At 43.0% G+C, this 27,428-nt stretch overlaps 11 protein-coding genes and 1 pseudogene across 13 annotated transcripts; 6 read left to right on the top strand and 6 right to left on the bottom strand.

Moving 5' to 3' along the window:
* Positions 1 to 60: 60 nt before the first annotated feature.
* Positions 61 to 3,772, top strand: LOC145707378 (immunomodulatory peroxidase-like). Its single transcript, XM_081784897.1, has 6 exons — positions 61 to 395; positions 442 to 689; positions 737 to 2,828; positions 2,879 to 3,151; positions 3,199 to 3,348; positions 3,392 to 3,772. The coding sequence occupies exons 1-6, from the start codon at positions 336 to 338 to the stop codon at positions 3,626 to 3,628; spliced, it is 3,060 nt and encodes a 1,019-aa protein (XP_081641023.1). The 5' UTR covers positions 61 to 335; the 3' UTR covers positions 3,629 to 3,772.
* A 262-nt stretch (positions 3,773 to 4,034) lies between these two features.
* LOC145707866 (uncharacterized) lies at positions 4,035 to 4,928 on the top strand. Its single transcript, XM_081785450.1, has 4 exons — positions 4,035 to 4,260; positions 4,306 to 4,387; positions 4,435 to 4,621; positions 4,783 to 4,928. The coding sequence occupies exons 1-4, from the start codon at positions 4,108 to 4,110 to the stop codon at positions 4,859 to 4,861; spliced, it is 501 nt and encodes a 166-aa protein (XP_081641576.1). The 5' UTR covers positions 4,035 to 4,107; the 3' UTR covers positions 4,862 to 4,928.
* A 3,645-nt stretch (positions 4,929 to 8,573) lies between these two features.
* Positions 8,574 to 10,235, bottom strand: LOC145708325 (uncharacterized). Its single transcript, XM_081785984.1, has 3 exons — positions 9,321 to 10,235; positions 8,917 to 9,141; positions 8,574 to 8,872 (listed from the first exon to the last, which is right to left on the bottom strand). The coding sequence occupies exons 1-3, from the start codon at positions 9,529 to 9,531 to the stop codon at positions 8,640 to 8,642; spliced, it is 669 nt and encodes a 222-aa protein (XP_081642110.1). The 5' UTR covers positions 9,532 to 10,235; the 3' UTR covers positions 8,574 to 8,639.
* Positions 10,236 to 11,408: 1,173 nt separating this feature from the next.
* Positions 11,409 to 13,112, bottom strand: LOC145709287 (uncharacterized). Its single transcript, XM_081786966.1, has 6 exons — positions 12,934 to 13,112; positions 12,628 to 12,887; positions 12,347 to 12,552; positions 12,064 to 12,293; positions 11,966 to 12,020; positions 11,409 to 11,921 (listed from the first exon to the last, which is right to left on the bottom strand). Exons 1-5 carry the CDS (start codon positions 13,110 to 13,112, stop codon positions 11,975 to 11,977), a joined length of 921 nt encoding a protein of 306 aa, XP_081643092.1. The 3' UTR covers positions 11,409 to 11,921; positions 11,966 to 11,974.
* Positions 13,113 to 13,150: 38 nt separating this feature from the next.
* On the bottom strand, positions 13,151 to 14,390 carry LOC145707225 (elongation factor 1-delta-like). The gene is given in 6 exon segments (XM_081784716.1): positions 13,151 to 13,407; positions 13,452 to 13,483; positions 13,486 to 13,708; positions 13,750 to 13,925; positions 13,969 to 14,200; positions 14,244 to 14,390. Coding segments are annotated over 6 exon segments (837 nt in total). The 5' UTR covers positions 14,379 to 14,390; the 3' UTR covers positions 13,151 to 13,368.
* A 38-nt stretch (positions 14,391 to 14,428) lies between these two features.
* LOC145709288 (uncharacterized) lies at positions 14,429 to 16,520 on the bottom strand. The gene is made up of 5 exons (XM_081786967.1): positions 16,326 to 16,520; positions 15,566 to 16,219; positions 15,064 to 15,476; positions 14,743 to 15,012; positions 14,429 to 14,645 (listed from the first exon to the last, which is right to left on the bottom strand). The coding sequence occupies exons 1-5, from the start codon at positions 16,518 to 16,520 to the stop codon at positions 14,429 to 14,431; spliced, it is 1,749 nt and encodes a 582-aa protein (XP_081643093.1).
* LOC145708472 (protein arginine N-methyltransferase 9-like) lies at positions 16,322 to 18,331 on the bottom strand. The gene is made up of 6 exons (XM_081786142.1): positions 18,163 to 18,331; positions 17,312 to 17,405; positions 16,942 to 17,179; positions 16,807 to 16,845; positions 16,576 to 16,729; positions 16,322 to 16,536 (listed from the first exon to the last, which is right to left on the bottom strand). The coding sequence occupies exons 1-5, from the start codon at positions 18,205 to 18,207 to the stop codon at positions 16,576 to 16,578; spliced, it is 570 nt and encodes a 189-aa protein (XP_081642268.1). The 5' UTR covers positions 18,208 to 18,331; the 3' UTR covers positions 16,322 to 16,536.
* Positions 18,332 to 18,541: 210 nt separating this feature from the next.
* LOC145709918 (solute carrier family 35 member F6-like) lies at positions 18,542 to 20,917 on the bottom strand. The gene is made up of 7 exons (XM_081787612.1): positions 20,782 to 20,917; positions 20,183 to 20,434; positions 19,579 to 19,845; positions 19,295 to 19,531; positions 19,045 to 19,252; positions 18,811 to 19,001; positions 18,542 to 18,743 (listed from the first exon to the last, which is right to left on the bottom strand). Exons 1-7 carry the CDS (start codon positions 20,796 to 20,798, stop codon positions 18,731 to 18,733), a joined length of 1,185 nt encoding a protein of 394 aa, XP_081643738.1. The 5' UTR covers positions 20,799 to 20,917; the 3' UTR covers positions 18,542 to 18,730.
* LOC145709924 (max-like protein X pseudogene) lies at positions 20,897 to 22,427 on the top strand (annotated as a pseudogene). Its single transcript, XR_014134963.1, has 2 exons — positions 20,897 to 21,033; positions 21,246 to 22,427. The product of XR_014134963.1 is annotated as a max-like protein X pseudogene (transcript).
* Positions 22,428 to 22,486: 59 nt separating this feature from the next.
* Positions 22,487 to 24,590, top strand: LOC145709917 (beta-1,4-glucuronyltransferase 1-like). Its single transcript, XM_081787611.1, has 6 exons — positions 22,487 to 22,713; positions 22,785 to 23,060; positions 23,166 to 23,401; positions 23,449 to 23,720; positions 23,762 to 24,246; positions 24,292 to 24,590. Exons 1-6 carry the CDS (start codon positions 22,509 to 22,511, stop codon positions 24,339 to 24,341), a joined length of 1,524 nt encoding a protein of 507 aa, XP_081643737.1. The 5' UTR covers positions 22,487 to 22,508; the 3' UTR covers positions 24,342 to 24,590.
* LOC145709923 (enoyl-CoA hydratase, mitochondrial-like) lies at positions 24,590 to 25,729 on the top strand. The gene is made up of 4 exons (XM_081787617.1): positions 24,590 to 24,729; positions 24,776 to 25,092; positions 25,135 to 25,381; positions 25,423 to 25,729. Exons 1-4 carry the CDS (start codon positions 24,619 to 24,621, stop codon positions 25,591 to 25,593), a joined length of 846 nt encoding a protein of 281 aa, XP_081643743.1. The 5' UTR covers positions 24,590 to 24,618; the 3' UTR covers positions 25,594 to 25,729.
* LOC145709922 (dynactin subunit 2-like) lies at positions 25,682 to 27,412 on the top strand. Of its 2 annotated transcripts, none has more exons than XM_081787615.1 (6): positions 25,682 to 25,888; positions 25,939 to 26,076; positions 26,126 to 26,311; positions 26,486 to 26,673; positions 26,727 to 26,855; positions 26,897 to 27,412. In XM_081787615.1, the coding sequence occupies exons 1-6, from the start codon at positions 25,780 to 25,782 to the stop codon at positions 27,014 to 27,016; spliced, it is 870 nt and encodes a 289-aa protein (XP_081643741.1). In that variant the 5' UTR covers positions 25,682 to 25,779; the 3' UTR covers positions 27,017 to 27,412. The 2 variants fall into 2 exon arrangements, with proteins under 2 accessions (XP_081643741.1, XP_081643742.1); XM_081787616.1 differs by having other exon boundaries at positions 25,942 to 26,076.
* Positions 27,413 to 27,428: the final 16 nt, after the last annotated feature.

A 27,428-nucleotide genomic window follows, 5' to 3' on the forward strand; every position in this document is an offset into this window, starting at 1 on the left:
TATCGGAATATTTCAAGCTGAGCGCGTCCATTCTCGTTCGTTTATCCAATTTAAGTAAAATCCGTCCCTCTGTGGTTTTCTTGCGGCGAGAGAACGAGACTGGAGTAGTGCGCCGCTGTGTGGCGCAGTGAAAAATATAATCAACCGTCCGGTGATTGGAGCCAAAAGAGCTGATTGAGTTAGCTTCTTCGGCTCGTCTTAAAAGAGAGCGCGCTCAGGAAGACACCACAGAGAATCATCTTATAGCGAAGGCTGAGAAAGCCAGTCGAAAAGATAGAAGAAAGCGGTGAACCTACAAAAATTAGCAATAGAAGATAGAGCAGAAAATCTAAAACATGAAGCTTTTCAATCCGTTGGTTTTACCGACGCTGATCGGTATACAAGCAGATTCATCGGTAAGCCTCCATAGTTTGATTTTTATTCTTCATTCTCCCGTCTTAGGTCGAAAATGAAGGCCACAATGCGATCAACGCGCCTTACGAAGAGTCTGTCAAAATGTACGACGCTTTTGTTGCCAACTCGGCAAAAGCGTTTCTCAAATCTTCAAAACCAGGCAGCAAGCTTGAATTTACAGCGAAAAAGGGGATTTCGTTGCCAACGATGTTTATGGCTCGCGAGTTGAAGGAATCGGTTTGCGCTGATACCCAGCTAGTCCCTGAAGACACTTGCCCAGATGTCCGCTCACAACGGTAAATTGAAGTTTCAATAACTATCATTTTTTTATTGCACATTTTAGTTACCCAACAGTAGATGGCAGTTGCAACAATCGAATCGACATCAGCCGCGGAAAAGCTTTCCGCCCACTGAAGAGACTCGTTCCAGTACAGTATGATGACGGATTTGGCAGTATCCGAAGAAGTGTCTCTGGAGTAGATCTTCCATTAGCTCGTGAAGTCTCAAATGTGATCCAAAATCCAACTCCGTCCAAGGATGCCAAAGTCAATCACATGTTCACCCAGTGGGGGCAGTACATCGTTCACGATCTCGTCCACACGCCAGTGGTCGTCACTCCAGAGGGTGATCTTGACTGTAATTGTGAGAACCCCGCTGCCGAATGCATCAACATCCCAATCCCAGAAGACGACACTCAGTTCCTCAACGGCAACAAAACGTGTTTCTCGCTACCGCGCTCTATTCCAACGCCAAACTCAAAATGTCAGTTTTTCAACCGCGAGCAGATCAACCAGTTGAGCAGTTTCATCGATGCGACAACCGTTTACGGCGTAGATGACGAGCTTTTGTCTGATCTTCGAGATCCAGAGTCGGATGCAGGCGAGTTGAAGGTCAACACGAAATATAGCGGTGACTTCCACGGAGCGAATTTGCCTGCCGCATCTGATATGGAGAAATCAAAGAAGAAACCACGCTGTCCGGCAGCTCTTAATGTCGGAATGGAGTCCTGTCCTTTCGCTGGTGATAGAAGAGTCAACGAGAATGCGGGTTTGGTAGGAATGCACACGATCTTCCTCAGAGAACACAATCGAGTCGCCCGAGAGTTGAAGAAGGTCAACCCCGAGTGGAGCTCTGACACGATCTTCGAGGAGACACGGTTGATCATCAACGCCATGCACCAGCTGATCACATACAAAGAGTACCTCCCTATTCTCCTCGGACCCAAGTTCGTCGACCGTTACGACTTAGGAATCACTCCCAATGGCTATTACTATGGTTACGATGCAACAATCGACGCGACAATTTCCAATGTATTCACGACCGCTGCCTTCCGATTTGGCCACAGTATGATTAACGATGAGTTCTCACGCTTTTCCGCCGACTGGGCTGACCTTGAAGGGACATTGCCACTTAGAAACTCGCAGTTCAACCCTGGTTCGTACCTCAACGATACCTCAAACTTGCTCAATCCAATCCTCCGAGGTTTGATGGAAGATCCCTCCTTCGCCATGGAAACTACTTTCCCAGACTCGATGCGAAATTTCCTCTTTGCGCAAGGAGACAAATTTGGCAAGGATTTGCTCGCCATTAACATCCAGCGTGGACGAGAACACGGTTTAGGCACTTACAACGACTACCGTACATTCTTCGGTATGCAGCGTGCCCGTGACTTCAGCGAACTCAAGGAAATCCCGTACGAAATGCGAGAACGACTTCGATCCGTCTATGCTCACGTTGACGACATCGATGTCTATGTTGGAGGCCTTGCAGAAACGCACGTAGAAGGTGGACTTGTAGGACCGACTTTCGCACACATCATGGCTCTTCAGTTCCGGGAGCTCAAGGCTGGTGACCGATTCTACTTTGAACATGGCGCTTGCGAGACGATCTTTACCCCTCTTCAGCTAGATGAGCTGCGTAAATTCACCCTCTCTCACTTGATTTGTTCCTGCACTGATACCGAGTCCATCCAAAAGAATCCCTTTTTCGCCGTTTCCGAAGAGAACCCTCGAATTTCATGCGATGACGAGTTTTTCAAACTCGATTTGTCAGCATGGAAAGAATCATTTGTTCACACTAAGTCGCACGAGGGCTTCATGGACACTGGAAAGTGGTCTGAATGGTTCCCACCAGTTTCTAAGCCAAAATCGCTCGACCTCGACGTCATCAACAAAGAACGTCCGGACGATGTTTGCCTAAACTCGATCGCTTCCGAACTTCGATTTGTCAATGACCAGCCTCAAATCCGATTTATTTGTCCCGCTGGCGAAATTTTATCTAATGACTTTCCCCCAGCCTGCATGGACCGGGGCAGATGGACCAGCTGGTTCGACCACTCCAATCCAAGCGGACACGACGGCGACGACATTGAGGAACTTCGTGTTCTTAATCGAGAACGTCCTGGTGAAATCTGCGACAATCCACTTTTTATGCAGGTTACACTCGGCAATTATTTTTCTCAAAAACTAACAAAACCTTATTCAAGGCTCAATCAACGGATGAAATTCCAGCTCGCGAAACTGGCGACGTTTTTGCCGTGTTCGATCCCCGACGAGGTCTCATCTGCCGCGGCGCCCATCAAGTCGACAAGAAATGTCACGATTACAGAGTCAGATTCTTCTGTCCTGAGGGATCGATTGAGCCGCCTTCCTCTCTTTCAAAGGATCTGGAGGATGCAATCAACGAAGAATTCCTCGCCTGGACCGAGTGGTTCTCCGCTGATGAGCCGGACGAAAGTGGTGACATCGAATATCTTGTGGTAAGTTTCATTGTTTATCTTCTCAATAATGATAATCACTTATGCAGGCCGCACGGGAAATGATGCCAAGCATTTGCATCCATCCTCATGCGATCGAAGCTCGAGCCATTAGCGACAAGAAGCCTGCCCACGAAACTGGCGATGTTTTCAAAGTCTTCAATAAAGACAAGGGATTAGTCTGCCAAAATACCGACCAGGTGAGCATTGAGTGATTCTGTCTAAAATATATATCGTTCTCAGAGCGACGGCAAATGCGACGACTATCAAGTTCGATACTTGTGTCCCGCTTACGAAAACGACATGGAGGACTACTTTGAAGAGTTTGAGAGTATGAACTCTGAAGCGTTTAATCAATACCGAGTCGATGCAGGTAACTCTCCCGCCAAGAATTTGGCGCGCAAGCTCTGTCACGAGCACGACCTCTGCTGCAATGACGAACTTGGCGTATTGCGAGGCATGTCGTTTAGCGGAATCTAAAGTCTCCATCGGAGAGCTTTTCATTCCAATTCGGTTTCATTGTAAATAAAAAAGCAATAACGGAGTAAGTAAGACCCTGTATTTGACAAAGTTCAGTTCATGATTTCTGCTGTATCATAAATTATCTCTCAGAAATAAAAATCTTCTAACCTAAAAAAAAGAGTTTTGTGTATACTTGCAGGATTACAGTTGCGAAGATGATTGAATCAGATGTTAAAGCTTGAATTGGCCGTCACAACAGCAGTGAATAATAGACTTGGCAGCTTATTAAAACTAACTGAGCTTTATTAGGAATTGGTAACTACGAATTAAGTCAAACTGTTTCTATTGTTTCCTCTTCCGGAGCTTTTTCGAAAAACCATAGTCACCGTGGAGACAAAAATTCCCGCCTATTTAATCGCCACAGTTCTCCACTTTTCTTCAGATTAACTCTCAGATAACCAGATAGCGAAAAACCATCTCCAACACAAAAAAAAAGAATGAAGTTGTTCACCGGTCTCGCTTTTGCCTCTGCGGCCTTTGCTGCCTATTCCGATACCTGCATTGGTGTGGATTCCGCTAATTGCGATGGAACCTGCTCTGCTCAACTTGAGACCTGTGCTCCAGCAGGTGGACTTACTAGTTCTGATTTGGTCAGTTTGATTAGTTTTTTCCTTTTTTATTCGAGAAATTATTAGGCCTGTTGCACCGCCGCTGATGCCGATTACGTCTGTGGCGCTAACTTGTGCGGCAATTTGCCATCTGCAAACTTTAACCAGAGTAAGTTTTAATAGAGACTGGCGAGTCATAGAATATCCACTTTTTAGTTGCTTGCTGCGCTGACTCTGCCGAGCCCGAGGTTCCCGGTATTCCAACTGACGCTCCAGTTGAGCCAACCGCCGATCCAAACGTCCCCACTGAGAGCTCAACCATTGATCCATCTCAACCAACTCAACCCACCGATGCCGCCTCTTCCACTATGTCCCCAACAAGTGGTGCCACTGGAACAACAACAGGAAAGAGTTTTTTTTTTTTTGCTCTGAAACTTTAGTTTCCCCACAAAAAAACGCAAGAGTCAGAAATTTAAATTTTGTTTTTTTTTTCGAGATTTTCCCGATGGTAAAAAATCGTAAAATTACCATAACTGTAGTCAAACACAAAAAAACTCTTCAAAAAGAAACTACAACTGAATCTGGTGCCAGCTCCGTAGTTATGGCCTCTGTTCTCGCGCTTTTGGCTGTTTTCTACCACTAAATCACTTTTCTTGTTCTCCTGAGTTCTCCTGACTGTCAGACAGGAAATAAAATAATGACGACAGTTATCATCAAACTTGAAAATTATCATTTATAAGGCATTTATTGAAAGGGCTAGAGTTCGTTCAATTCAAGCGTGAGTGGCAAATTCATCCGTTATGTGATGAATGACTACGTCTGTTCTCCAATACGTCTGATTTTTGGAATAGCTTCTTGAATACTTTTTACGAAAAAGACATAGCAAACTATTCCATTCCAGAAAAGAAAGCGCGACGATAAGGGCGAAAATCGTCGCATTCGCCAGCTGGGGCATCAGGTCGGAAAGAAGGGGCGATCGCTCGGGCTGAAATTGCTGAAAGAATCGCAAAAATAGAGGGAGTACTGTTGGAGGCTTCCAGTCAGTGTTGAAGTACAGAAATTGCAGATATGTTTGGATAGCAGCGACGAAGACAAGAATAAGGTAAATTATACGGAGTTCACTGAATCAAGTCTCGTTAAGTTTCGCTTATGGAAGGAAATGCAGCTATGAATAGTAAATACTTAGTTTCCCAGCTTTCTGGAGCGGGGCCAACATTTTATTATTTATAATTAAAAGTATTGTTGTTGGCAAAGCGAATTCGCACAACAAAAAGTCAGATTCTGACTATTTCGAGTTGAAAGAATTAATATTTGATTGCTGATGGATGATGGAAATCAGATGACGTCGGTAAAGAGACTTTCCTTGGCAGTATTTGTTGATCTTCTAAGTGCAGTTGCTGGGAGAACGTTCCCAAGACCATAAGATTCGTAAACAAGCAGAGCTTCACGAAATTTGTTATCATCGAGAGACCAAAGTCTTTCAATTTTGGAACACTCGTGCTGGATGATTCGGAACTGTGGATGCGCGAAAGGGGATGGAAAACGAATAGATTGAGGAGAGTTAGAAGACATATCTGACGAAAGCTCTTTTTGTCTCTTCCGGAAGTAGACCAGCTGAGCGACAACCAGGCGAACAGGGCGATGAGAAGTGAAGCAGCGATGATATAGATCGGGCACCAAAGAATCGCTATTAACTTGGCCGATTGGCTCCATGAAATCATTCCAGTTTTCGGCCGTATTCTCAATTGCGCTAAAACACTGTTCGCGAGGTAGATAAATAAGAGCCCTAACCGAGTGCGATAAAGGTGAAGATCTGTAGACTCGTCAAGAAGGAGAAAAATAATGCTTGAAGGAAGGAGGGCATGCTTCCTGAGATTTTTTCAAAGTAGTAAAATTCGTAAGTCGTCACTGTATAAATCAGAATAACCAACGAACAAGATCAAGGTTCCATCTTGAGGGAGAGATTTGTAAATAAAATTAAGGGTTTTATTGGAACCTATCAGAAGGGTCCCGAATGGAAGAAGTCAATAAATAAATAAGTTTCTAATTGACTTAAAGAAGTGGACCCAATCTTGCCTGCAAACAGACGCGAATGGCATCCATTGACTGTAGTCGAATCTGTAAAATTGAATTTAGTTGAATACTGTACTTCTACTGTAATTGGCTTCTTACTGGTCGTGGTTGATATTCTGAAGTGCGGATTGAGTGCAGTCTTTTATTTCTATCGATGAATTCTCCGACTGCGGCTCGTAATACCACCTGAAATGGCACTTCGACAAAAGAAAAGAAAAAGCTGAGGGATGACCTTGAAGCGTCTGCCAAATATCCACAGCCCAAGATCACCTTGAGGTCGAGCTCAAGTAAAGATCTGCCGTGAAGAATTATTAATTCCGAATTTGTTCCTTCCATCATGGAAGTTCCATGGTTAAAATGCACGGAAATATTTAAGAGCTAGTCCTGAATTGAATCTTCGATCAAAACCATGTAAAGCTTGTGGTAAAGAATGGCGAAATCAGCGGATACCACGGCGTCTTCACGTGTTCCCTCTTCCGAGTCAGCTAGGTTCTTGCGGTCCAAGTACTTAAATATTCTTCGTTTTCTCTTGGAACGCGGTATTTTTAATCAGTTAATCAAATTTCTTATTCGTTAATTTAAGACTTCGTTATAAAGAAGGGAATTAATAAGGCCCGTAGGGAGCACTCACCTCAAGATACAGCTTTAGGCATCTAATTGTCAGCTGAAAAGTAAATTAATTTGGAGAGCTCGTGAATACTGCGCTAATGCGGTTTAGAAAACGAGGGAAATAGTCTTTACAAATGATGTTACCTTGATTGGCTCGAGCACAAGCTTAAACACGGCGAATAAAGTATGGAAGAAGCCGCCCGAGTGGCAAATGCAGAATACTAATTAACTGGGATGAGCATCAGCAGAGAGGGCGTAGACGCCGTAATTACTCGCTGGAGCTTCTCATCCCCGCCCATCGGCAGCAGGATCATCATCCCAGCGCCCGCCAGGCCATATAAGTTCCTCAAATATTCTGATACAGTATCATTCATACATGCGAATACAAGCTGACAGTAAGTGTCGCTATTGATGATCAAAATTGAGAAAGACAGGGACGTCAAATATCAGACTTGAAGAAAATACCTATAAAAGCAGCTAGATCTTAGGTGAAAGTATAAATTCACAATATCCATCGTTAGGTCCACAAGGGGAAAGATGATCCCAGATAAGACCAGGATGATTATGTATAAGAGCGGGGGCATCTGCCGTATCCGCGTTTTCGCCGCTTCTGGCCACTGGAAATTACCACGAGGCGAGCTTCTTCAGTTCAACTTTTTTGTTAAATTTTGAATTGGACTCGTCGAAAACTATGCACTAGAAAAACTGGGGGTATGCTTGTCTCCGATTTTCTATTCATTAATGACGAAAATAGCTAAGTCCTTTCATTATTATTTAATTTGTATTCTTGGGGCACAAAAGATTATCTTCTTAGTAGGGTTGGAATCAAGATTACACCCAGGAACCACTACTAGCACATTATAAATTAAATATACTGTTATAATAATAATTCGCATGAGCGTTCAATTATTTTTGGAAGACACTCATGAGGTCTTCCATACGCGAATAGACGAAGTACTCTTTCCTAAGTACTTCCTAATAAAAAATGCAATTGCTGAACCGCTCCAAGTAGAAACCCGTCCTCGCTGATTGACATACGTGGCGACTGTCTCATGCCCCTCCTCCTTGATGTCATGAAAAATCATAAACAAGCGGTGCTAATTTATTAATCGCACAAGAGTACTATTCGATGCTTGCTCTATCCTTTTTTCGTTTTCTGTTTATCTCGAAAGTGAAGTGCAACAAGTTTCTTGCACTTCTTTAGTTTTAGGCACGCTGCGAGCTTGCGGGCGCCGCCGTCTTGCATTATATATTCAAAAATGCAGAAATCATTTAATAGTCGATTGAGTGGAACTGATTCTTCCTTTTTCAGGAAATAAATCATCCTATGGACATCACAAGAGGATCCCAATTAGGCACACTAATAATCTTAGGATTTTAGGGCATAAAATAATTGAATTTGAAAGCGAGTTAATTTGAGCATAAAAAAGTGAGCAAAATATGCTTTAAAATTATAGAAATTTTAAAATTTGGAGACACGAATAGACAAAAACTCTTATTTTCTTATGAACCCTAGCTTATCTCCTCGGAAGATGCGTGCAATTAACAGATATGCTCCAGTTACGGATACGCTCTACTTTCCAATGGCAATAAAAGACACTTCAGCTAGCATGCTTGAGAGACTTCCAAAAATAACAAATGCTATCACAAACGAGCAATAGACATGATCAGAGTTGAATTTGATTTTCTTTATTAAAAATTAATTACAGAGTTTGGAAAATTGAACAGGTGAGACGGGTTTAACCCTGGGCAGCGAGGAATGCTTCTCGGTTGAAAGTTCCTGGGCGCATTCCCATGCTTCGGGCGATTTGCTTGGAATTCTTCTTCGCTTTCTTGGCTGCTTTCTTGTGGTTCTTCTTGTTTTCTTTATCAGCTTTTTTGCCTTCCCGCTTATTTTTCTTGCCTTCCTTTTCCTGTCGCTTTTTATTTTTCTTGTTTTCCTTGTCGGCCTTCTTTTTGTTCTTCTTGTTTTCTGAGAGAATGTTAATCTACAAGTCTAATTTGTCTAATTCTAACCTTTTTCGCGTCTCTTGTCGGCCTTCTTGTCCTTCTTCGATGGTTTTCCTCCCTTTTTCTTTGAGTCACCTTTTCCTCGCTCTTGTTCGTATCCGCCGTAAGTAGGCTCGGAATATGGCTCAGGTGCGTTGTAGCCAGAATTGTAGCCTGAGGAGTATCCGGGGCTGGAGTTGTATCCGTTGTTGTAGCCGTTGCCGTAGCCATTGTTGGAGTAGGCAGGGTTCGCTTAACGGTTTTTGTAAACACTGAAACACTTAGAAAACCGGATCATGGATCAAAAACAGTCACGACCAGCCAAATATTGGACTGACCCGAGAAAAAGACGGGCCGAGGTGACGTGCTAACACTCGGGGAAACCGGTATATGGTTCGATCTTTTTCTCGACCGGGATGTGCCGCGTTTACCTTGATCGACCATGTGATCGAGCGGGTTGGAGACGACTGAGGCTGCCTGGACGTCAAGAGCTTGTCCGTTGTAAGCTGATGTGCCTTCTTTGTAGGTCGAGCCGGCAGTGTGGATGTTTACCTCACCGACGTCACCGAAGGTCTCTCCATTGGCAACGCTGCCATTGTCGGAGTAGCCATTTGCCTGTTGATAGCCGCCAGCAGTTTGCATGTGATGGACTTGCTCGGAATAGTGAGTGTTCAAACCAGCAGGTACAAAGGCAGTAGCGGTGTACGAAGGGTCAGCATGGTTATCGTGGACGTTTGTATATCCACCATCAGATTGGTAAGCTGGTTGGTAAGCAGGGGCTTGGTAGTAAGTTCCTCGCTCTTCGAAAATCAGAGTTCGAAAATGAGCTAAGAATCAAGTCCATAGTTGTTAAGGGTTTCAAATTTGGAAAAATTCCCACTGTGTAAAATCTCACGGGCCGTGAGTTTGCACGGTGGAATTTTGTCACGTGCAGGGGAAGAAAATTTTTCAAGGTACTGGAAATCACGTGATGTGACTATCAAAGGAGATAATCTGTCAAATCAATCATAAATCAATCGCTGATCGATTTTACGCATCGCCGCGACCCAAATCATTTTCATGTCAAAGTTGATTTACTATAAATGACCAATGTCTGTGAATATTCTCGAACTCTTATCAGTCTCTGTTTCTGTCTCTGCTTCTTCCCGGCGGAATCGGCGTCCGGCGGTGACTGCTGAGAAAAGCGCAAATCCTGCGAAAAGCTTCATTTTCTCTTTTGAAAATTATCTTTCCTTTTCTTTAGTTAGTTGTCTGCAGAGTTCGATAGACGATTTTATGTGTGCATTTTGTTTAGGTTAGACCGTTGTTAGATAAATTTGAGGGAAGCGTTGGGATCGGGGCCAGTTGATTCAAAAACGTGTATTATGTCATTTATTTAGCTCACTTTTTATGATTATCAGCATCTTTGGGCTTTCTAGGTAAATAAGGGAGTGTTTCTTAGGGACTTTCGTAGGGGGCTCCAACGGCCATTTCCCTAGCTATACTAAAATAGCAAGATAAGAACTGAATCTCTCAACACGTAAAGGCATTGAAAAGAAAGTTTCTCATGGTGAGATCTAAAATGGCGGCTTAGTAAAAATCTGCGTTCGAAAGAAAGGAGGTAAAAATAAAAGTGACAGCTGAGATTTGAAGGCCAACTGTCAACAGGAGAAATGACAGGACATCACTCGCCGAATTACCCACAGGATAGCCGCTTTTGGATTTCACGGCGGTGGAAGATTTTTTATCTAGATAGCGCTGCAGAAGCTGTACCTCAGCTGGCGCAATTGAACACGCTGTTTGGCGCCGGAAACAAAAACATAAGAAGTGCCGTGAATTTGAGTTTATCCAGAAATCAAAACAGTCACATAATTCGCGGACATCTATCTTTTTCGTGCCACACGGAGATCGAAATGCGACTTTACGAGATAAGCAGGCGAGAGATTGGAAGAAAGCTCTATCAGGTCGGATTCCTAACTCCTGGTAAAGAAACCAACAAGAAAATCGAGGAGCACATGAAGAAACTGGCGAAGATTGAGTACGAGCTGCAAGAAATTGAGAAAGACATTGAATACAACAGACGGAAGCTTCTGCTGTCAAGAAAGAAGGTGACGAAGCAACCATCGGCAAAGATTTTCTTTATGAAAGTGACGCTACGACAGGAAGAACAACAAAAAAGAATAAGGAATCTCGATAAGCTACGCAAAGACAGAATTAAAAGAGAAAAATACAAAATTGTGGTTGAATCGAAGCTTTACAGACTCTTGACGACAACCGACACTGAATTGCTCCGAGAAAGTCCATTGAAATCAAATTAAAAAACCTTTCGTATCTGCCCTTAGATCCATGTAAATACTCTCTAGCTTCTTGAATTCTACAAACAATCCCTACTGCCTAGAAATAAAATAAGACTGCAAAACTTGTGAAGTCATGAGTTGAGACAAATTGACTCTTGACGGCACTTTTTTCTGTGATGTGAATGTTTAATTAAATTTAAAGATAAAGTAAGAACAGAATGGTCTACTTAATTTCATCGGCAGTGGAGTGTATCTTAAGGATAATAAGCTACAGTGTTCCTAGTTTCCTGGATCCAAGACCCCGCTTTATTCTCACGTTATACGGGCCATTACCATAAAATTTCACATATTATACTCGAACTTTACAGTGTTAAGTTCGCACTTTGGAATTTACACTTTTTGAGCCGCGTATTTAGACATTTCACCGATTTGTTTTCGTAAAATTTTAAGATAAATAAATAAAGACGCAAATGAGACGGTTGCTTTTTATATGTGTGGAAGTTTGATTGGCAGTCGATCGAGTGCACCAGTAAAACCGAACTAGTGAAAACTAGGAATAGAAACAGGGAGCGCTTAGTGGATCGGCACTGGAGATATTAAATCGCCTGGAGCTGATCCTCCACGCGCTCATGTAGTGGAACTAACGAGCGAAGCTTTTTGGGCAGTTGGTCGAACCGGAACTAGTAACTTTCGTACTGAAGTATATATATATATAGAATGTGCTTCTTTTTGTGCTTGACTATAGGTGCTTTTTATCTAAAAGAATTGCTCTTAGGAAAAAGTATTAGAATTTAGCTTACCAGTGAATATTAGTGAGTATGAACATTTCGGCGAGCCACATTATTAGCCACTGGTCTGAAAACTACTGTCAATTGAAATATTTACCGGAGAAGTTTACCTGTTGTTTCGGGCATTTGAGAAATGCTTCTTGTGAAAGTTGGGTTGATAGAATTGGCCAGAGGACGAATTGTTTGGAATGATTGAAGGCGGGAGTTGATGATGATGAAACCGTGGCGGTTCGATGGGAATGGGCTTGTGCTGGTTGTGGAGCAGCGCATAGTTGCGATTCTGCAAACGCATCTGACGCAGACTTTCTTGCTTCAGATGATTGACTTCGTTTTCGCGACGCTAAATAAATCGGTTTAGTGTTTACGCCTTGATGTTGAAGATGGCAGACTTACAAGTTTCTCAGCGAATGGGTTCTTTTCCTCGGGTGTGGCGATTCGTACTTTCATGATAGACTCTTTGGGACTGGCCGGGTCGAAGGAGCTTTGATGGAAGAGCTCGATCGCGCTTCTTGCATCTTCCGAGTTATAGTAGGTGACTGTAGCGCAGCCTGTTTGTCGTTTTGTTCTTCTCTCTAAGAAGAGGAAGACCCGTTCGACGCCTATTTAAATATATCAGTTAACAAATAAATATTTACTGACTCGCTATGGATAATCTTTTAGCAAAGATTTTCTACCTTTGCTGACTTTGATGTTTCCTGCTTCTTTGAATCTGGAGATCAGCGCCTCCTTCGAGATATCTTCTGGTAGCCCTTGAATAAAGACACAGTCAGAGCAGTCTGTGGGAAGAAAAGAGTTGTTCCAAGGCTCCATAGGTTGAGGTGTCTCGATCACATGACCAGCATGTTCGAGAAAAGTGGGACCGAAGAAGGGACTCCCGTATCCCTGAATTGGACCAGAGTAGAACATATTTGGACTGAAATACTCGCCGCTCAAGCTGAAAGAAGATTTTTAGTCTTTGAAATCAAGGAGGACTCTCTTACCCGTATACTGTGCACTCATCTGTCGGAAAAGCCATGAGTGGTGGCGAGGGATGAAAGACGGGCGCAGTTATCGCAGTCGATTGGTCTGGAGAGATGTAAGCCAGGGGAAGTTGATCTAACGGCTGAATTTCATAGCAGCCAAAGGGCACGTGATGAAATCCCTGATTTCCAGGATTCATCTAAATAGCTTTTTTTAGGTTATGCAATTGCATTTGGGTAACATCTAATGTAGGACTGTGTTCACAAGTAATAAAATAATCCCTTGAAGAATCTCAGAAGAGGTGTTAAGTATAATAAAGATGGCTTGAAGGATTTTAGGTTGGTTGGTGTTCAGGTGGATGCGGTACCTACTCAGTAATACGACAAATTGAATGGTAAAAGAGGTTAACAGTAAACAGAGAAGGCAAAGTTTCAACTAGTAGCGCCTCGTAGATCTTAGATCTTATTGAATGCGACGATGTCAACCGACTGGACCTAGAAAAATAGATGAGATCTAGAAAATTATGAGGTTTACTTACGAAGTCCTCAATCGCAGTGATTTCTTCTTCCAAAAGTCGGTTCCGACTTTGTCATCCTCAACGACGCAGCAGATTTGGAGCTTCTTGATTCCGTACCCGACAGGGACGAGTTTGGCAGTTCCCCAGAGAAGCCCGTCCTTCTCGATGGCTCGGACAGCCTTCTCCATCTCGCCAAGGTCGGTCTCGTCATCCCAAGGCTTGACGTCGAGCAAAATGTTCGACTTCGCAATCAAGACACCTTTCTTATCCTCCTTTGCCTAGTAAAATATATAGGACGCAATTATTTTATTTTTCCTACCTTTTTCTTTTCATTGTAAGCGGCGATTCGCTCGGCCTTGAGTTTCTCTGCTTCTTCATTCTCATCTTCGTCATCGGATCCGAAGAGATCAATGTCATCATCTCCTTCGGCTTCTTTGGCGGCTTCTGGATTTGCATTGAGACGGGCCTCCAGTGCAGCAAAACGTGCTGTAATCTCTGAAGAAAAATATAGTCGTAATCGTAGCTTATTAAAAGTTACGTTCGAGTTGCGATTTCAATCCTCTGTTCTCTGCTTCTATGAGAGCGATTCTATCTTCGAGGGCGGCCTGGGTGGTGTTGGTCTTGGCTCCCGCCGCGTTGGGATTTTCCAGAGCGACCTTGATCGAATCCCGGGCAGCGCCAATTCTTTCCACGATCTTTTCCGCAGCTGGAGCGGCTGTTGTATTTGCGGCAGCCTTTGTAACTGGGTTTGCTGTGGCAGGGGCTCCAGCCTTAAAAATGGTTATTATTCTCTTCCTTGATTTCAGTGCTTACAAGAGCTGTCTCGCCAAGAATCGACTCGCGCAACTGACGTGCTGAGTATTCATGAAACCGCTCAAGCGCCCTTTCATAGATCGGATGCTCGATCCACGCCTTCTCTGAGACAGTCAAGTTTTTGAACAGCTCCATAATCGAAAAGACCAATCTAAAAAAGGCCCAATTAAATCTTCTATTTTTGATCACCAGTCGAAGGTTACACCTCTATTGTCAGATAAGTGAGGTAAGGAGTTGACTAAAAATTTGACGATGATAGAAACTTCTTCGTTCTTTGGCTGACTGTCTCCTTTTGGGCGCTCTAAAATCATTCCTGATGAGCCTTCACACATAGGTTTGAGTGGATCTGGCTGATCAGTCTCTTTCTTGTCTTCACGGAATCCTTTCGTTAAATAGATTTCCCTTACGGCAGGTTTTCTATCAATTACTAAAGACAAATAACCCAACTGAAAAGATGAGTCAACAGCGGAAATTGTTTATAATTCATAAAAACCCGCGCCTTGCCGTTCGTTCTTTCCACCCATCTCGCTCTATTTCCGCCCACCAAACTACTCCGGTGATGTCTCCAGGTCGAAGCTCACATTGGTTGCGGAACTGAACGCCTCTTTTCGTAATGGACTGAGAATCAAGCGTGAAAACTCGATTGATAACTTCACTTCGCGGCTCAAGATACTTGTCCCAATCAACCTCCGGATAGAGTGGATAGCTTGTCATTTGGAAGGTGTTTATAGCGTTTTCCATCTTCATACCCAATGGAAGATTAGCATCGCTATTAAAAATATTATTTTAATGGTTGAAATAGGAGGTGGTTTATTCTTACCTTGCGATGGCGCGTTTTTCAATTTCGGCAGACTTCACCAGTTGGAAAAAGAAATTCACGTTGACTGGTTTATCTAGCTCTTTTCTAAGAAGATCATCGACTCCGGAAAACAGCTCGCCGGAAAGATAAGATTGGAGTTTTTCCCAGTCGACGTGCGAGTTCACGTTCATGAACGGAATACACAACTTGACCATATTTAAGGAAGTGTCCTTTGGAAGAAGTTTTTGAGCGGCGCTGAGCGATTTCGCCACATTAACATTTTGAGCTTTAATTCCGGACTTGTCCATCGAGAAACGCTCCATTGCCTGAACTGTATCTGACTTCGTGCTGCAGATGATTAATTCCGTCTTAGTCTGCATGGCTCCATAAAGAATGTCGAATTCTCGCTTATTGCTGCACAAGATCAGGATTTTCTTTTTGTTCATTTTCAGATGTTCATTTTTTAAGACAACCGATATAAAGAAGAAAATGTGCTTATGTTTAAAAATCTCTGAAAACTTGCCTTGTTGTCATCGAATAGTTTGAAAACGTGCTGTCTTCGGAGATCAGAGTTAAACTCGTAAACAAGTCTAGAATGCACCCAGAAAGGAGTATCGTCTGGCTCATCTCCAATCTTTTCGAGAATGGCAGCGTCGTGTTCAAGGCGGAAGAGCGCCTGGAGTGGTTGTTCACACTCACCGTAGATCGGATAGACGGCCTGCTCCCAGCACCCATTTGAGTCCACACTGTTGCTGATCTGGATCTTTCGATCTTCAGTTAGATCGAGTTCGAAGGTGACAACGATGGCGTTCATTTGTTTCTTTTTGTTTGCGAAGTTTACATTCAGGCGCTGAACATCCGACCCGCGGGCACGGTGTTTACGAAGAGAGTCAACGTCATTAAAATCGATTTCCATCATAAGTTGCCGCTCCCCAAGTAAGGCAGGATCGTATCCTTTCAACATGTTTATTTTCTCGCCTTCGTACGGTTCCCACTTGTTCGGGCTCTTTGGCTTCTTACGAGCCATGAACGGGGCAGCGACAATGCGATCTGGGCGATCAGCTTCATCTCCAAAAAGAGCGAAGCTTTTTTTCTTGATTTCAAAGGAGTAGTACTCCTGGCAGTAGAGGCGGGCGCGGGCAGGGATGACGGAATGTTCGGGTTTCAGTAAATTTTCCTATTGAGGGATCGAATGATTCTATCATTGATACAACGGAGATACTATTTCACAAAAATGTCCTACTCTAGAACTTGCAGTAAATCAATTCATCCCTTTCCTTTGCATGAAGAATGGAGTCAATGGCGCTCTCGCCAAGGAGACCACAGTCGAAAATCTCTGATATCAAAATATCGAATTGGGAAGACAATGCGAGTTTGTCAATCGAGGTTGATAACCTTGACTCGACTTTGACTTTGGCTTCGTTGTTATTGGCGATTTCGAAGGAAAGATCGGCGAGGGCTGATCGCACTCGATGCATTTTACTTCGCTTGCATCTATCAATCAAATATATCTCTAAAAAAAAGCTCTCGAACCTAGCTTGGCAGCGGCGATGCCCAAAGGCCAGTTCCGCTCCCGAGATCGAGAACTGAGTTACTTTTTTCTTTACTCTTCTCCACGAGTATCGATTTAAGCGCGTTGACAAAAGCATGATTCCTCCCAGCATCGTTGATCATCAGTATGTGCCAGCTAAAGAATTAACGTAACTTTATTGATCCAAGCAATACGAAGCTTTAAAATTGTTTTTTTTTCTTTTCAAAATTTACCTGTCGCACAATTTGCCGGCACATCTTAACAAAGCGTTTCTGTAAAAGAATTAGAGATGTGTTTTGAATAAACTCCTTGTTTTAAGTCTGCTAACTAAAGACTCAAGATCAAATATCTAGAATCTAGATCCTTTCCTGGAAGGGAGATAGCTGGAATCGATCATCAACGCCTTTCGCTGATGCCGGACCGCCACTTTGATGTACTTGTTCTTCTCAAGCCAGATTCCGTACACGTAGTGAATTTCGACACTTTCTCCATTGGGACAGATAGACGAGATCTGTCGATACGCATTTGCTCCGTTGTTTATACCGATTTGTCTATTTTCCATTCGTGTGTTTACTTCCAACCATGAGTGAAAAATCGGAAGAATTTCTTTTTCAAAAGGTTAACTTTCTCGCCACTTCTAGCGAATATCATGGCCAATTTTTTGGCAAACGTTGGAAGACAAAGTTTGGCAAAGAGTTGGCCAAGATATCGCCAATGGGTTAAGAGGGTTAACCTTGCCTTTCTGGAGCTTGGTGTACAAATCCCTGCGCATGGTACAGAGCATAAGATATGCAGCAAATCTGGTTCCAGCATCTCGATCGCTTTCGCGTGCCTAAACAAAATCTCTTGGTATGAAGCTGAAATTTTCGTAAAACGGAAATATTTTTTCCGGAAAAAAAACTCAGGCTTTCGTTACATTGCCCAACGGCGCAAAATCGCACTTGGCTTGTAATCTTTAATTTTTTCTTTTTTCGAAGTTTGAAGGGACCTCCGAATAGCCTCGGGAACTATCACACTTCTCGGACATTCAAGTGCGCCGCAGATTCAAGAGCTGAGCTTCTATTTTACTTTGAACAAGGTCGCGCTCTTATTTTCTTTTTTGCAGCATATCTTTCTGCTTACTAAATTCCAATAAGAATTGTATAAAATAAACTATATAAAGTTCTAAGGCAACATATCCAAGTTGGAAATAAAAGTGTAAATAAAAAAAACACTTTAATAATATTTGAAAAAAAAACGATTTCCCTCGCAGTGATTGAACTTAAATCACATGAGAGTTTCGCCAAATTAGTGCTTGTTTTAAATTATTTTTCTTTGGCTGAAAATTATATCTCGAAATTAGCTAACAAGCTCGCTAAAATCAAGGCTTACCACCAAATTGGCTACTACGTGGACGGGTGTTAATTGCTTTGACGCAATAAAAATACCATCATTAGTTCCTTTGAAAAATGGAAGATATTTAATTGATAAAAATTATTTGACAAAATTCAGACTTGAAAAATGATTGTTGAAGTTTTAAATTGGCGCCCCTTCGAGTTGAGCAAATTTGAGTAAAGAAATCAACAACGATCAACAAAGAAGGAGCTTACCATCGTCAGAGCCTGGATTTCACTCTGCGGAATTCGAGGCGACATATTTTCTCTTTCCGGCACGTTCTCTCTGACTCCCAGAATCGTCAGGAAAGACGACTGCACGAATCTTCAATCAGGAGTGAGAGAAGAATCAACCAAGCGTCTGATTGGTCAGCGCTTGGAAAGCCTCATGGAAGGAGAATTTGACGACTCGCTCCTACCTTTTTCGACTCAGAATAATCACAATTTCACTATTTACTCCTGAACTATTCCTCAAATACCTAATACAGTCAACATGCCCTGAAACACTTGCTTGATATTGATAAATAAGCTGTTTTTAGTCCTTTTTGATTTCATTTTTGAGTTATTCAAGAAATGAATCGCGAAACTATTTGAATGTTTGAAAAATTTATTTCTTTTTATCGAAAAGACTGAATAGCTGTCGAATGAAGACAGATTTTTGTAATGGCAGAGTATGAGTGAGGTATGAATCGTGTCAATTTTCTTGAAAAGTTCATGAAATATGCTTTTTTGGAATCTGGGCTCAATTTTGGAGTCACAATGATCCACAGTGGTGAGTTCCAGTTTAGTCTTCGTCGCCTTTTTCATGGTCACTTTTTGATTAGAGTTTTTGCTTATGAAATTTTCAAAAAAGAATGAACGGTTCCTATGGCGTCGTAGTTTGGATTGTCATCTCCTTCTTCGAGAATTGGCTCCTGATCATCATCGTCCGTGGGGAAAGGCTTCTTTAGGACGTACTTGTACCAGGCTTGTCGGATGACCAAATCGTTGTAGAGACATGTTCCGAAGATCAGGAACATGAAGCCAAACACTTGTGGAATCGTATAAATTGAAACCTAATTAAGAAAACGTTGTGTGTCGATAATGGGTCAAACTTACAGTTTCCCACCCGACAGCGAGCGTGAAAGCCCAAATGACGACCGTACGGATCGAGTCCAACACCATTCGAGTAGTGGCAGATTGCGTCTTTGTGACGGAGAGGCCGAAGTAGTTGAAGAATGCGATCGACAAGATATTCATCACAACACCGGCAACGATGATGCCGTTATTGCCCATTTGCATCAAGCCGTCGATCGCGTCTTCCAATCTTAAAAAAAGTCAGCTAGGGAACGATCGAAAGATCAGGTACCTGCAAGAGCCGTTGAGTGCCGGTTCAAAAGGATCAGAGCAGAAGTTAGGCGGCAAGATAATATAGTAGAAAGGAACCAAGAGAATTGATAGGATACAAGCCCCGAAGAAGCCTTCCCAGCCGACTGCTCTTAATGGATGGATGTTCTTGCCATTGACGAACTTCTCCTCAATGACCATTTGCGCAGCCACGATAACCTGTGCAGCGATGATCAGTCCGTCTCCGATTAAAACGTGGCTGAAGTCGTTTATTACTTTCCATCATTGCGCGGAGAAATTATTTACCTGAGGTCTTTTCCACCACCATTGTGAATTTCCTTTAACATGTCGGAAACGCCAACTGCAGCGAGACCAACGATGACGACGCCGATTCCAGCCCAACGAAACATTTGGATTATCGCCTTGAGAAAGATGACAGAGAAAATCGCAGTGAAGAGCATGACAGCGCCGCGCAACATTTGAAACGAACTTGCAAATGTCAGCGTCAAGCCGAAATACATTGTTGATGTCCCGAGCATATCGCAGCACGCGGGGAGGCAGAGCAGAAACGGACTGAAATCAACGATGAAAACAACGAAAAACAACAAGATTCCTCTGACTCTTGTTATCAAAGTCTCACAGACTGGAGCGCGCAGTAACTCAGCGCCTCCAGTTTGATCAAAAAGTAAGCACCATAACAGCATGGCCTGTTCGCCGTGTAAGTATTTTTAAGAAAAGCGCTTTCGCAAGAGAAAAATTGCCAGGCGGTGCTGTTCGAAAATTGCCGACGTAACATTCCGGTGATGAGCGGCATCGTCGGGTTTTTGAAGTGAAAAGTTCTGGATTTTGAAGCCCCCCAAGGGGGGCACTGAGGCCCAAACTGACTGAATATCCAATGAAAAAAAGCTACCTGAAGTCGTCGGATCCAACATCGATTTCGCCTTCCTCGACTTTCTTCTTGTTGAACCGTCTCCAAATTTGAAAGGCGATCAAGCAGGTAAATTCTCCAATGAACATGCCGACTGCCTGGAGAAAGGGATGATCGAAATCGTGCTCGGGAAATTCGGGTTTTCCGATTGCTCGTTGGTTGTCCGCCCACTTCGTCGAGATCGTATTGATCGAGCCTGTTATCACCATTCCCAAGGCAAGAAATAATTTGTACCTGAAAATTATTTGTTCTGTACTGGTGACCTTTTCCTCATTTTTACTCCTTATTTTCATTTCGCAACAACATTGCTGATTTTAAACGCCAAAAATTGGATGAGACGTGTCCTACAAAGTTGTACGATACAACTTTTATCATCTTAAAACCTTCAAAAGGGCTATTCTGTAGAAAATTCTTTTAATTTCAGATCAACAAAAATATAGTAAAAACAGGTATTCTTTACCTTATGAATTGATTGAATCATTTTTAGATAAAGATTTTTGGCATTTAAATTTATAAATTGAGATAATCAACAATATCCCAATAATTAGTAATGATGCTATTTTTTAAAGTGTCGTTCTTACTTGTCTTCAGCCCTCATGGCGATATTATTTGTCTGTTTTCTCTTCGACTATTTTCTTCTTCTTATTTTGGCGAGTTTCTCGCCACTGCGACAAAACGCCATAATGCGCTGCTGATTGGCCCCGACCAGTAGACAAACCGAGAAAGTCAAGAGACGCGAATCCAGCAACTTCGGTATTCTGTCTGCATGCAAATATACACTACATTACTCAAACAAAATTTTTGTTTTTTTTTCCGTGAAATTAGAGTTGAATGTGAGAACTAATTGCATATATTTCGATTTTATCTTTTACAACGATGTTGTGATCGAGAAGCCGCTTACGGCTTTGAGAAACGCGACTGAAGCCGCACTCTCTGCGGCTCTTTGTTTTCTAATGCTCGAAGCCGCGATCGGCTTCCCGATCGAAGGATTTATCAGAAGACTATTAGCAGTTTTTTTAGGGTAATGAATGATTTATTTTATTAGATTGTTAACAATACCGCTGCGCAGATGATCGCTGAGAAAGATGTGCAACAAGACGAAGAGCTTGGACAACTACTGACACGCGAAATCGCACGGAAACAGGCCCACACGGCTGCTGAGAAGAAACGGCGAGATGCGATCCGCCGTGGCTACGACGACTTGGGCGCTCTAGTGCCTACTTGCGTCCAAGCAGGAAAAAATCAACTGTCAACAACGAAGTTGTCCAAGGCCACGATTCTCTCCAAAACAATCGACTATATCGAGTTGATCAAAGAGGAAGAAGCCGCCCAACAAGAGCAGCTCAGCAAGCTCCAGTACGAAGCACAAGGGCAAAAAATAGTCCTCCAAAATTACGAAACGATGATCAAGAACCAGCGTCTCAACCCAAGTCAGCAGTCGATTTCGAGCAACGACCAGGTGAAAGTCAACTACTTCAAGTCGTTGTGCGACGAGCTGTTCAAGAGTTTCGACGCCGAAGTCGACTGCAAGAGCTTCGCGACGCTTTCTCGCGGGATGCTCCACTGGTCGGAGCGGCATTGCCAAAAGGAGCACATTGCGCACCTCTTCAACAACATCGCTTTCCAAAGCCACATAGAACTGACGCCTCAAGTCGGAAACGGTCACGATGCAACGATTGTACGAAGAAACAGTGGCCAACAACAATACTTTCCCTAACAACTCAATTCTCTCTATTCCATGATCTCTACTAAACTTATAGCCCGGCATTTCTTTCCAACCTCTCAAAATTGTGATTAATAAAAGCTTTCTTTATAACTTGACGATTATTTTTGTTAAAGAAATAATGAGTCGATATCGAAAATTACCAAAGTTCGGCCGCGAATTTGCATAAAGCAGCAAAACGAAAATCCGCGAGTTTTGTAATACGAAGATGGACGGAAACGATTTGTTGGCGAGATTCAAGGTGAAACACCTCGTCTGGATTCCTGTGATCGGCTTCATTCAAATCTACTTTCTGTGGCACTATGCGAACAAGGCCGAGCACATAAGAAAGGCGAAAGATGCGTTTTTGTCGAAACATTTCGAAGATGCAGAAAAATGGAGAAGCGAGTATCTTGTGCATTTTGACTACGCCGTTGGAACGTACGAAACAGAGGCGGGAATTGAAGTGAAAGACGTCACACTTGTTTCTCAATGCTCTCCAGGAAGGTTAGACGCACTTTTTTCCATTCAATGTTAGTTTCTGTCTGCTAAAATTTGTCTGTGTTTAACTGAGTGAAAGACAACCTGCATCACGTAGAAGGACTTATGAAGGCTTGGAAAGGGCCTATTTCGATAGCCGTCTTTGCGCCCGATCGTGACGCTGTTTCGGCGATGTTTGGCATCCAGATATTGAGAAAGTGCAACGCAGATATCAGAAGACACGTTACCTTTCATATCATGTATCCGAGTACCCACCCGCCGCGATTTGATGAAACTGTCGAAGATTTTACTGAAGAGGAATGCATCCTAGGCCCGGGTTTTCGATATTTTCAAAATTTCTGATTGTTCTTTTTGAATTAAAAATTTAAAACCAGATAAAAGCAATGGAACAGCTAAAAGCATGGGAAGGAGCAAACTACGCTCGTGGCGAGCTGCCTTATCCCCAAAACTCGCTGCGAAACATCGCTCGGGCGAAGATCAAGACCGACCTGTTCTACCTCGTGGATATAGATACCGTGCCTAGTGGAGACTTGCGTTATCAATTCACCAAATTTGCAAAGAAAAGAGGCCTCTTTGATCAAACAAGACTCGAAGCATTTATCACACCTGCATTCGAAATAAGAAGCCATCATCGCTTGCCACAGAACAAAGACAAAGGTGATTATTGACAATCAAGTCCACTGGCAGAACTTCTGCCGGAGAAGTTTGGATCGACCCTTTCTTCTGCTCTAAACGATGGCCCATACCAAGTTTTTACCCTAGTTATTCGATTGGTCGACGACGGAGAAATGCGTCCCTTCCACTACGATACATGTCCTTATTGCCACAAACCGACGGAATTCGACCATTGGTACGGATACCGCGGATCTGACGAGCTCGAGGACGCGTACGAAATCGAGTACTCAAATTCCTTCGAGCCCTTTTATCTCGCCAATACTCACGTCGCTCCCTTGCACGATGAGCGATTCAAGGCTTATGGCTTCGATAGAATTAGTCAGGTAAAATCCTGATATTGATCGTCGTTTTTAATAGTTACTTTATGAAGATTTGCGAAATGCACGTAAAAGGATTTACCTTTTATGCACTTAACAACGCCTTCATCGTTCACAAAGGATTCAAATTCAAGAAGAACTTCCACGAAACCAAAGACTACGAGAACAAGAAGAACGGCAAAATTTACGAAAAGTACTTCAAGCCAGAGCTGAAAGTTAAGTACCCGAATTCGCAGCGTGAATGTCTCGAGGAGTCAGCCAACCGCAGAGGCCATGTCCAAGTCAACGTCGATAATCTGAAACAAATCCTCAAGAGGGGCGTAGAGTAAGTCTGCGAAAAATAGACAGTCGCATATTTTTTCTTAGGCAGCACATTCAAACTGAAAACAAGAGAGAGAAGAGGAATGCCGATAAAAGATCTGAAGAGCAAGGCTTAAAATCTGAAGAATCGGAGCAATTAGAACAAGATATTCAATCAGACGAGATTCTAGAGGAATCACATTCACCGGAAAATCTTCCTGACGAGAGCATTTTATCTAAAGACGATGAAGTGCAAGAAACAGACAAAGATGAAGATTCCGTGTCAGAAAGTGAAGAAACCGAAGATCGAGAAGAGGAATCTATTGAAGAAGTTGGTGAATCAGACGAAGAAGCTGCACAAATTGAGCCGTCCCACAACTTCCTTTCCGAGAACGAAGAAGCTGAGCAAGGAAATCTTCAAGAACCTTTGGAGAATGCAGAAGTTGAACCAATAGTCGAAAAAGAAGAAGACGAGAATCAAGCCGAAGTATCGGATGAAATCTCCGAAGATAGTGAACAAGAGGATGAATCCGAAGACGCACCTCAAACCGGTAAGAAAGTCAAGAAAGGCTGTCAAACTCATAAATTTTCTTCAGAGATAGAAACACGTAATGTACGTCTTCTCCACCGCGAAGAACTAGATTAGGAATGCCTTATCAACTAAACTATCAATCGATGCCAAAGAACACTTGCCTTTATAAATCTATTTTACTATCCTCTGACTGATAATATTTCTGTATAACGAGTAGTCTTTTTTCTGTACCAATTTAAACCATCCTATTCGTTCATCAACACTTCCAACCTGAAATTGCAACTTGAAACCTATTTACCTTCTAAAGAAACCCACGTCTGTATTTTCTGTATAGTTCCGAATATTGCTATTATATCTTCCGAGCTCGAGTTATCACGATAATAATCGTAGAATGTTGCGAAAAGCTACTGTTCGACTTACTCGACCTATCGCTGCTCGATCTCTTACATCTGAGAATCGATGGTCTGGAGACTTTATTCATGTCTCTCACACTGACGCCAAGGTACTACCTTTTATCCCTTTCTCCTTCTTATCTATCCACTATCCAGGTCGGATTGATCGAGTTGGACCGACCAAAAGCGCTCAACGCTCTCTGCGACGGACTGATGCTCGAAGTCGCCAAGGCCCTCGACGAATTCGACGCTGACAAGTCGATCGGCGCTGTGATCATCACCGGTCGAGGGCGAGCCTTCGCCGCTGGTGCTGACATCAAAGAAATGCTTCCTCTCAACTATGCCCAAGTCGCTGGTGGTGATTTCTTGGCGCATTGGGGTCGCGTTTCCAAGAATACCAAGCCTGTTCTTGCCGCTGTCAATGGGTTTGCTTTTGGTGGTGGTTGTGAGCTGGCGATGATGTGCGACATCATGTAACTTCTATCAGTAGTTCTAGCCAGATTAGGATGATCTAGGTACGCTTCCGACAAGGCAGTTTTTGGTCAGCCAGAAATCAAGCTCGGCACCATTCCCGGCGCCGGCGGCACTCAGAGATTAACTCGCGCTGTTGGAAAATCCCTTGCGATGGAGATGTGCCTTTCTGGCGAGCCAATCAAGGCTGATCAGGCACTCGTCGCTGGACTCGTTTCCAAGGTCGTCCCTGGCGACCAGTTGCTTGACGAAGCTCACAAAACTGCCGCTAAAATCGCCGAAATGTCACAGGTGTACTTTGAGCGTCCCTTCTTTTGTAAACTCTGTTTTAGCTGACTACTGCCATTTGCAAAGAAGCCGTCAACGTGGCCTTCGAGTCGACTCTGGCCGAAGGTGTGCGATTCGAGAGACGCATGTTCCACGCCACTTTCGGCACTGAAGACCGCCGGGAAGGCATGTCCGCTTTTGCCGAAAAGCGAAAAGCCAACTTCAAGGATTGCTAAAAGCAGTTCTCTATTTCACTGTATTCCAGGAAAAAGACTTCAAATTAGAAAATATTTACCTTTCTTTTCTCCCTGGAAAAATAATATTTATAGCTCTCTCGAGGATCTGTAATCCCACAGAGAATTCCTTCAAAAATGCCTGTTATACTCAATAAATACTTGTAGATAAGAGTTGCATTGAGAAATATGTCAAAATATGCAAATTTGCCAGGATATGATACGTCATCCAAAACGGTTTACGGGGACAATATCGATGACAATATGAGCATGCCCGAGGAGGATCGTGATTGGAAAGGTAGTCAAGCAATGAGCAACGAGTTTTCTGTATTGAAATTTTTCGATAAGCAGCAGCAGAAGGAGAAGGGGAGGAAGAAAACGAGGAGAACGTGGAAATCATTACTTGTGAAGCAGCTGAGGCGATCAAGCGCTTCCGCGAAGGTGATATTGATCAGATCGGGGATGTGACTGGAAGACAACTGACAGGTCTTTATCTTTCTCATTTAAACAGGAAGTTTAAAACAAGCGCATTCAGAATCGGTAGAAACAGCGAGAAAGATGATGGACAAGCTGACCGACACCGGTGCAAACACACAATCTCTTGACGTAGAAATGGTCGCTCAAGAAGCGTCGAAGCCGGATTCAAGCTACAGAATATATTCAAACGCAGAAGCGACAATCTCACAGTTGCAGCAGCGCATTTCGAGACTGGAAGAACTAGGTAACTTTTGGAGCAACTTGCGTTCTTCCGTTGACAGAAGAAGGCGTTCATGTTTTGAAAGCCCAGTTCTGAAAGTTTACAGCCTTAGCGCTATCTCTCAAAACTACCAGACTTCTGGGCTAGAAATGAGAAATCCGTCTCATATGAATGGAGAATTTATCGTCATTTTTCTAGTAAACAGTGTTCCCGCTGATCCACTGCAGCCAGGAGGAAGCCTCTCCGACATTGCCCAAACGATTTCTCAGAAGATGGCTCTTTTAGAAGATGATAAAGTCAAAGCCGCGGACGCCAGGTTAGGCTCGCTTCTTGAAAAATACAAGGAGGTGCCTGAAAGTCTTCAGAAACTTCCGGATCTTCATAAAGTAAGTGAATATTGAATCATCCTGAGTCAATTGCTTATGATCTGTTTATCTAGTGGGAGCCTGTTTTCACAGCTCTTCCAGCAATTGTCGAACGATTGGAATCTCTCGCGCCGGTTCACCAAGTTGCTGCCCGTGTAGCCCAGAACTTCGTCAATTTAGAAAAATGTCAAGCAGCCATACAGGTTCATACAGTCACAACCGCTCTTTTGAAGCGCATTTTCAGTCTCAACTGGATCGTTCGGAAGCGACACAAAACGAACTGCACAGCGCAATGAATCAAAACCTAAAGATCGCCGCCGAAAACGCCAAAAATCTGACGGCCAGATTCGAAAAACTTCAATAACTCCTCGTTGCACCATCCATCCTAAAAAGACAAAATTCCCATCATACTATTACTTTCAAGAACTTAAAAATTCAAGCAACTTTAGTTTTCCTAAAACGACTTTCAATGAAACAAAAAATGTGCGCGTCCACAACCCGCTGTACAAAGTTATTATTTACCGAAAACATCTGTAGCTCCCGGGCCGAGGTGCTTTAAAACAAATAATTTGTAATTAAAAATTTTCAAAAATGCATGTCGCACTTTCATTTTTTCTAACCATCCCGGCCCTGTGACTATTTTCGTTCATTTCTTCACGTGACCTGGCGTAAATATGTTAAAAGCAATGTTTAAGATTACTCCTGAATGCAAATCAGCAAAAAACATGATGTCAATTTGCATTCATTTCACTACTCTTTATTGCGTCTATCTATTA

This window comes from Oikopleura dioica, chromosome XSR (assembly GCF_907165135.1).
Source record: "Oikopleura dioica chromosome XSR, OKI2018_I68_1.0, whole genome shotgun sequence".
Taxonomy (NCBI): Eukaryota; Metazoa; Chordata; class Appendicularia; order Copelata; family Oikopleuridae; genus Oikopleura; species Oikopleura dioica.

Excerpts from the sequence above, each read along its gene's own strand:
- LOC145708325 (XM_081785984.1), bottom strand. The coding sequence starts at position 9,531 with ATGCAAACTGCTGGCGGCTATCAACAGGCAAATGGCTACTCCGACAAT. Across the intron at positions 9,142-9,320 it reads CGATCACATGGTCGATCAAG|CGAACCCTGCCTACTCCAAC; the intron begins GTAAACGCGGCA and ends AAAACCGTTAAG. Across the intron at positions 8,873-8,916 it reads CGACAAGAGACGCGAAAAAG|AAAACAAGAAGAACAAAAAG; the intron begins GTTAGAATTAGA and ends ACATTCTCTCAG.
- LOC145709918 (XM_081787612.1), bottom strand. Across the intron at positions 19,846-20,182 it reads GTTGGATCCGACGACTTCAG|TCCGTTTCTGCTCTGCCTCC; the intron begins GTAGCTTTTTTT and ends CGTTGATTTCAG. Across the intron at positions 19,253-19,294 it reads GCACTCAACGGCTCTTGCAG|ATTGGAAGACGCGATCGACG; the intron begins GTACCTGATCTT and ends ACTTTTTTTAAG.
- LOC145709917 (XM_081787611.1), top strand. The coding sequence starts at position 22,509 with ATGAAGGCTTGGAAAGGGCCTATTTCGATAGCCGTCTTTGCGCCCGAT. Across the intron at positions 23,402-23,448 it reads GCTTCGATAGAATTAGTCAG|ATTTGCGAAATGCACGTAAA; the intron begins GTAAAATCCTGA and ends TACTTTATGAAG. Across the intron at positions 23,721-23,761 it reads ATCCTCAAGAGGGGCGTAGA|GCAGCACATTCAAACTGAAA; the intron begins GTAAGTCTGCGA and ends ATTTTTTCTTAG.
- LOC145707866 (XM_081785450.1), top strand. The coding sequence starts at position 4,108 with ATGAAGTTGTTCACCGGTCTCGCTTTTGCCTCTGCGGCCTTTGCTGCC. Across the intron at positions 4,261-4,305 it reads GACTTACTAGTTCTGATTTG|GCCTGTTGCACCGCCGCTGA; the intron begins GTCAGTTTGATT and ends AGAAATTATTAG. Across the intron at positions 4,622-4,782 it reads GGTGCCACTGGAACAACAAC|AGAAACTACAACTGAATCTG; the intron begins AGGAAAGAGTTT and ends AACTCTTCAAAA.
- LOC145709923 (XM_081787617.1), top strand. The coding sequence starts at position 24,619 with ATGTTGCGAAAAGCTACTGTTCGACTTACTCGACCTATCGCTGCTCGA. Across the intron at positions 24,730-24,775 it reads TCTCTCACACTGACGCCAAG|GTCGGATTGATCGAGTTGGA; the intron begins GTACTACCTTTT and ends TCCACTATCCAG. Across the intron at positions 25,093-25,134 it reads GCGATGATGTGCGACATCAT|GTACGCTTCCGACAAGGCAG; the intron begins GTAACTTCTATC and ends AGGATGATCTAG.
- LOC145708472 (XM_081786142.1), bottom strand. The coding sequence starts at position 18,207 with ATGTCGCCTCGAATTCCGCAGAGTGAAATCCAGGCTCTGACGATG. Across the intron at positions 16,846-16,941 it reads TCCAGCTATCTCCCTTCCAG|AAACGCTTTGTTAAGATGTG; the intron begins GAAAGGATCTAG and ends ATTCTTTTACAG. Across the intron at positions 16,730-16,806 it reads GCCGGCAAATTGTGCGACAG|CTGGCACATACTGATGATCA; the intron begins GTAAATTTTGAA and ends TTAATTCTTTAG.
- LOC145709288 (XM_081786967.1), bottom strand. The coding sequence starts at position 16,520 with ATGCATCGAGTGCGATCAGCCCTCGCCGATCTTTCCTTCGAAATCGCC. Across the intron at positions 16,220-16,325 it reads CCATTGACTCCATTCTTCAT|GAAAATTTACTGAAACCCGA; the intron begins GCAAAGGAAAGG and ends ATCCCTCAATAG. Across the intron at positions 15,477-15,565 it reads AACTATTCGATGACAACAAG|AAAATCCTGATCTTGTGCAG; the intron begins GCAAGTTTTCAG and ends ATGAACAAAAAG.
- LOC145709287 (XM_081786966.1), bottom strand. The coding sequence starts at position 13,112 with ATGAATCCTGGAAATCAGGGATTTCATCACGTGCCCTTTGGCTGCTAT. Across the intron at positions 12,888-12,933 it reads GATGAGTGCACAGTATACGG|CTTGAGCGGCGAGTATTTCA; the intron begins GTAAGAGAGTCC and ends ATCTTCTTTCAG. Across the intron at positions 12,021-12,063 it reads TCAAATGCCCGAAACAACAG|ACCAGTGGCTAATAATGTGG; the intron begins GTAAACTTCTCC and ends AGTAGTTTTCAG.
- LOC145707378 (XM_081784897.1), top strand. The coding sequence starts at position 336 with ATGAAGCTTTTCAATCCGTTGGTTTTACCGACGCTGATCGGTATACAA. Across the intron at positions 3,152-3,198 it reads GTGACATCGAATATCTTGTG|GCCGCACGGGAAATGATGCC; the intron begins GTAAGTTTCATT and ends TCACTTATGCAG. Across the intron at positions 3,349-3,391 it reads TCTGCCAAAATACCGACCAG|AGCGACGGCAAATGCGACGA; the intron begins GTGAGCATTGAG and ends TATCGTTCTCAG.
- LOC145709922 (XM_081787615.1), top strand. The coding sequence starts at position 25,780 with ATGTCAAAATATGCAAATTTGCCAGGATATGATACGTCATCCAAAACG. Across the intron at positions 25,889-25,938 it reads GGAGGATCGTGATTGGAAAG|CAGCAGCAGAAGGAGAAGGG; the intron begins GTAGTCAAGCAA and ends TTTTTCGATAAG. Across the intron at positions 26,077-26,125 it reads GACTGGAAGACAACTGACAG|AATCGGTAGAAACAGCGAGA; the intron begins GTCTTTATCTTT and ends AAGCGCATTCAG.